This window comes from Entamoeba histolytica, genomic scaffold (assembly GCF_000208925.1).
Source record: "Entamoeba histolytica HM-1:IMSS scf_1104750517807 genomic scaffold, whole genome shotgun sequence".
Lineage (NCBI taxonomy): Eukaryota > Evosea > Mastigamoebida > Endamoebidae > Entamoeba > Entamoeba histolytica.
Window position 1 is genome coordinate 12,787 of NW_001915143.1, and position 6,613 is coordinate 19,399.

A 6,613-nucleotide genomic window follows, 5' to 3' on the forward strand; every position below is an offset into this window, starting at 1 on the left:
GACTTGAATAATAATAACAAATATATCTGATATTTGATGAATGAGATGAAAATAAAGATAAATAATACTGACAATTAAAACAAATCATAATAAAAAGATAGAAGTTAATTAATTATATAATTTAGCAGAAGAATTTGATGTTTCTTCTCCTAATTGATCAATTAATCTTTTAATTTCATTTTCATCTTCTGATGTAATAACCTTTTTTGGATTGATTAATAACTCTTTCTAATTCACGTGTTTCAATCTTTTTCTTTAATAACTCTTTTTGAATGTCTTCTGCACTCTCTATCATTTCTTTTAATCGTTGTCTGTGAAGAAGTAATTGCTCTTTTCTCTTGTCTTCTGCAGCATGTTCTTCTCCTTCCTTAACTAGTCGATTGATTTCTTCTTCATTCAATCCACCATTACTTTTGACTTGAATCCCTGTTTTCTTTCCTGTTCCTTTGTCAAGTGCAGAGACTTTTACTATTCCATTGACATCAATGTCAAATGTAACTTCAATTTTTGCTACTCCCTTCTTTGCTGGTGGAATTCCAACCAATTTAAATTCTCCTAACTTTTTATTCTTTCTTGTAACTCTACGTTCTCCTTGAAACACTTTAATATCTACTTCTTGTTGATTATCCATTGATGTGGTAAATTCCTTTGAAACTGATGTAGGGATTGTTGTATTTCTATTGATTAATGGTGTCATCACACCTCCATATGTTTCAATTCCTAATGTTAGTGGTGTAACATCAACAAGAATAATATCCTTTTTCTTCCCTTCAATAATACTTGCTTGAATTGCTGCTCCAATAGCAACAGCTTCATCTGGATTGACATTTTTACTTGGTTTTTTTCCAAAGATTTCTTGAACAGTGTTTTGAATTAAAGGCATTCTTGTCATTCCTCCAACAAGTACAACATCACTAATGTCTTTTTTTCTTAATTTTGCATCTTTCATACATTGAAGACAAGGATATTCTGTTCTTTTACAAATTCCCTTACATAATTGTTCAATTTTTCTTCTACTGATTGTAATTTCAAGTGAATCTTGTCTATCAAGATATGGTAATGAAATTACACTTTCTTCACTTGATGATAATTCACATTTTACTTTCTCTGCTGCTTCTTTAATTCTACTAATTCCTTTCTTATTTCTTTGAAGATTTCGTTTATATTTTCGTTCAAATTCTTTCTCAATATATTGACAAATAGCTTTGTCAAAATCTTCTCCTCCAAGCATTGTATCTCCATTCGTTGCTTTAACTTGGAAAATCCCCTTATTAATATTAAGAATAGAAATATCAAATGTCCCTCCTCCAAGATCATAAACTGCAATATTCTTTCTTTCATTTTCTTTTCTTGTGTCTATTCCATATGCTAATGCTGCTGCTGTTGGTTCATTAATAATTCGTTTAACTTTTAATCCTGCAAGTGTTCCTGCATCTTTAGTATCTTGTCGTTGTGCATCATTGAAATATGCTGGACATGTGATAACTGCTTCATCTACCCTTTTCCCTAGTTTAGCTTCTGCATCTTTTTTTAATTTCTTAAGAATAAATGATGATATTTCCGATGGAGAATATGTCTTGCCATTGATATAAATCCATCCTTCTCCATTCTTTCCTTCAACAATTTTGTAAGGTTTTCTTTGTTGCTCAACATTTTTGTATTGACACCCTATCATTCTCTTAACTCCACTAACAGTGGTTGTCGGATGTAGTGCTTCCATTCGTTTTGCTGCTTCTCCCACTAATATTCCTGTTGGTGTAAAAGAAACACAAGACGGTGTTGTTCATTTTCCTTCAGCATTCTCCAGAATTCGAGGTGTTGTTTTATCAAAAACACACATACATGAGTTTGTTGTTCCTAAATCAATTCCAATGCAAGTTGACCGTGCAGGTTGTGAGACAAACATGTTAAAAATTCAGATTCTGTGAGAGAAAAATAACTTTCATTTTGTTGAACTTTTGGATAAATAGAGTTGAAAAGAAGATTTGATAATCTTAAAATCAAAATGAAAAGTAATGCAAAGAGAAGTACCACCTGAAATCATCCAATTACTTGATGGCATCAAGTTACAGAATGGAAAAATCTTTGAGATGCAAGAAGAACAAGTTCAATGGAATAAACAACATGCCATTAATCTCAAATCTATCTTGGATAAAATTAATGAGATGTATCAAATCATCCGAGACTTTAAAGAGACAAAAAGAAAGTCTATTCAACCAAATAATACCATTCATCCATCTCTTACCACCACACTCACTCCCAAATCAAACAATAAGCAATTAGAAATAAACACTCATGAAGGGTCAGCAAAAAAGAAAAGTTCTAATCCTCTCATCAACAAATTATCTCATAATAACACAGTTAAAAATCAAGAAAACACACAAAGAACAAATGCATTGCAATCATTAGTTGATCTTCAAGATAATCTACGTAAAAGAACAAAAGAATTATCAAAAACACCAACAAAACGACTTGAAATAGAAGATGTTCCTAATCAAAAGAAGTCCAGATTGAATTATAGTATATCAAGTAATGTCAATAACATACTTAAATTAGAAGAAGTCTTGATGAGTATTGATAGTGAAGAAGTGTTTGATCAAATTACTGAAGAAAACATTAAAAAGATGATTCCTTGCATTGTCAATATCTTCATTGTTGGAGATGACATTCAGAAAGAGTTTGTTGCATTGGAATTTGTCTGGGAAATCACAAGAAAACATGAGAGAATATTTGAGGGAACTGAAGGAGTTGTTCTAGCAAACAAACTATTACATTCATTACAACTCTTTTATTCAACACCAAACATTCAAAGAGATGATTGTCCATTGAATTCTGATGAGATGAAATGGTTATTTGAGTTTTTCATGCATTATTCTAATTGAATTTGTTATTTACATTCTCTTTTATTTCCATTTTGTATTTCTCATTGACTGAATCATTATGTTGAATGAACAAGTTTTGTTTCTTCTTTTTCATTCAACACCAAAGAAAACAATTATTCTTATGAATAAATAAATTGAAGTCAGATAGTTTGTTTCATGTCTTGATGTTATGTATAATAAGAATGAACAGTATTAAAAGACTTTATTGGAGTTGTACTTCTTCAAAAATAGAATAAATAACACTTGACTATTTATATGATTAATTCAAATGTATTATAAAGACAAAGAATGATTTGATGTAAGAAAATAAGTTATTCTCAAAATAAAATACTTGAATTGTGCAATGTAATGATAAAACAAACTATGAATAATCAAAATTAAAGTGTAATGATGTTTTTACTTTCATTAAATATACTTTCATTAAATAAAAGATGAATGTTGTTATGGTTTTAAATATAACAAACAATAAAACAATAGAAATACTATAACAATATCAAAAATATACATAGTTATGATATAAGTTGTTAGATTTATTAGAATTTATGTAGTACTTGTATGTATATAATCACCATTTCAATTACATAAAACAGAGATTATTATTTGAATGAAATATTATTTAATTAACAATACATTTGATTCATTTAGTGTTGATTTAATAGCATCATTTTTAATTCAAATAATTAAGTATTTGTTGGTTATTTCATATGGGATGATATATTTTTAATTTGTATGAACAGTTTGTTATCAACAACATAGTGTTTTATATTTTGTTGATAATTCATGAATGAATAAAAGAGTGTTTGAATAAATTGAATTTTACAATTGAAAATATAATCTTTCCATCAAACAATTCTTTTATTCATCATGAAAATACAATTATCTTCAATCATGGCAATCATTTCTTATACCACACAATTCATTTTCATGTAAAACATAGTGGTGTTTACTTTAACTATTGTTATTAAAAAAGAAGATGGTGTTATTCATGAATGAATATTGAGTCATTAAATTATTCAATGTTGAAATTAGTATGTTAATGTTTAATAACATAAATTATGTTATAAATTCAAAATAACAATACTTCAAAGAATAGTGATGTATTTTCGTGCCTGTATGAAAATGTTGTTTATAATAAATTCTCTGACAAAATAATATATAATAAATCGTAGTGAACAAAAAGAACCAAAACAAAACTGAGTTAATTTAAAAAATAATATACAAATAGCAAATACCAATAGATGTATATTCAGTCTTGCTAAGATAAATATCCAATACAATGTTAGTTGTTATAATGAATTTATTGACACTAACACATAAACAATGTATTAACTTATCAATACTATTGTTAAAATAATTAAGAATGTTAGTATCAACATTAAATCGAATTGTTATAACTTTGTTATTTACTATACTTTATTTTATTGTTTATGTTTATTCACTTTAACTGAGTTAGTTGGTATATTGATTAAAATGAAAAAGAGCAATCAAATAATGGAAAAAGAAAGTAAGAAGATAATATAAAAGAAAGTCGAATAAAAGAATAAAAAGAAAGTATAATAAAGAATATAAAAAGTAATAAATCACAAAGATGTAATAAAATAAGAAAAGAAGAAATAAAAAGTGTATTTTTAATGTAAAAATTAGAAATATGAAATAAAAAGTGTCTAATTTAATGATGTAAAATGATTAATATTGTTTTATTGATGAAAAATATTTTACTCTTTTTTATGTTTATTATTTATGTGTATAATTTCATCATGATGTTTATTATATATTCAATCATATGTGTTATGTTATTATAGCATATAATAAGTGATAAAATATAAATGAAAATGATATGAATATATGATATAGAATATAAAACAAAAGAATAATAAGAATAAATGATAAATAAAACGAGAAATGATAGTCAATGATATAATAATAAAATCAAATTATAAAATATAAAATTAATATTAATATAAAACAAAAGAGAATAAATATAAAATGAAAATAGATATAAATGATAATAATATAAAAATGATAAAGATGAATAAACAAATACATCTAAATAGAAAAGAATAACAATAAGAAAATCTAAATAATATAAACATAAAAAACATAAAATAAGAAGAATATAATAATATATAGATAATAAGAATACAATGATATAAAATAAATATAAACAGAGAAATAAATATATAAAAATAAATATATAAAAATACGATAATAATAAAAAGAATATAAAGAATAAAAATAATTAAATATGATTCATCAAATCATCTATTTCATTAATATTTCATACAAAATGAATACAATTGATAATAAAATATAAACATAAATATTTACATATTCTGTATTTATCATACTTTTTATTTATTTTAGGAGCAAAATATAATAAATGGAAAAATCTATGGATGCAAATTTTTTTGCATCTTTTTTCTTTTTTGTAAATTATTTAGATGCATTTTTTCTTTGCTAATTTTGTTATGTTATTTGATATTAATTGTTTGTAGTAGTTGTCTACTAACTTATATTTCTCCACTTTCATTAGATTTATCAATTATTTGAATTAATACATAAATTCATTTCATTCTCTGGTTCTTTTTATATTCAATTTTATTTGAATATGGAACGTTTTCATTTATTAAAATTATTGAACATCTTCATCATGTCTTATTCTATATTTAAATTGAATTATAATCAATATCATCAATAACACCACTCTTTTACTTTTTTATTCTGAAAATTCATTAATGAAAATAAATGGTTTTAAAAAATATCGAAATAATTCCATTGTAATTCAATTATTATATAATACTTCAATACTTCATTGAATGATTCTCTAATTCGATTTATTTTCTTCAGTCATTCATTTTCCTGAACTTCTACTTCTTTTTCACTTTTTTATTTGCATATTAATATCACATCATTTTAATGTATTAATATTAATAACAACTTCACTTTGAAACATTATTTCTTTAGTTTTATGTTAAAATATTCATTTCATTTGTTTCTTCTAAATTCTATAATTTACATTTCAATATTCAAATAATACATAATGTTAATTAACAATTTGGCTCTTTACTATCATTAATACATGAAATTATTATTCATAGTTCTAATGAAATACTACTTTGTTAATCAATATATTGAATTTACTTTAACTATTTAATATTATCATTATTATCTTATTATACCATTTCATTAATAATATCATAATTGATATCACTGTCATTTAATATTTATATATTAATAACAATTCGTTGTTTTGTAGAATCTCACTATTTCTAACATCTTTTCTATTTCAATCTATACACACGTTTTGTCGTGTTTAATTTTCTTTTAAAACATATTCTTATTGATATTTGACATTCTTTAATACATCTAAATGATTAAGAAATTTTCTTTGTGTGTATCTTCAATATTAATATTCAATGTCATTGTTATGAAATACAATAAATAATAATTCTATCATTTTCTTGAAATTCAATCAAATGTGATTCAACTTTATAATCAAGAATTGATGTATCAGTAATGTCATTGGTAAATTCTTATTTCTTTCTGTTCCACAAATTTTATACTTCATTTATGTTTTCTATAAGTTCTAAATGAAAAACACTTTCACAATATGTAATAATCATAATTCAACAAAAACAATGTTTGTGTTAAATATTTCATTGACATCAACATGCCAATGTAATTGTGTAGAAGTGTGTCTTCTTGCAGATGGAGTATATTTTGTGTTGATA

The 6,613-nt window shown here is 24.4% G+C and overlaps 2 protein-coding genes across 2 annotated transcripts; one reads left to right on the forward strand and one right to left on the reverse strand.

Moving 5' to 3' along the window:
- Positions 1 to 181: 181 nt before the first annotated feature.
- On the reverse strand, positions 182 to 1,720 carry EHI_101120 (heat shock protein 70, mitochondrial, putative; the record flags this gene model as incomplete). The annotated part of the gene is made up of 1 exon (XM_001914089.1): positions 182 to 1,720. The coding sequence occupies one exon, from the start codon at positions 1,718 to 1,720 to the stop codon at positions 182 to 184; it is 1,539 nt and encodes a 512-aa protein (XP_001914124.1).
- Positions 1,721 to 2,090: 370 nt separating this feature from the next.
- Positions 2,091 to 2,882, forward strand: EHI_101130 (uncharacterized protein; the record flags this gene model as incomplete). Its single annotated transcript, XM_001914090.1, has 1 exon — positions 2,091 to 2,882. One exon carries the CDS (start codon positions 2,091 to 2,093, stop codon positions 2,880 to 2,882), a length of 792 nt encoding a protein of 263 aa, XP_001914125.1.
- Positions 2,883 to 6,613: the final 3,731 nt, after the last annotated feature.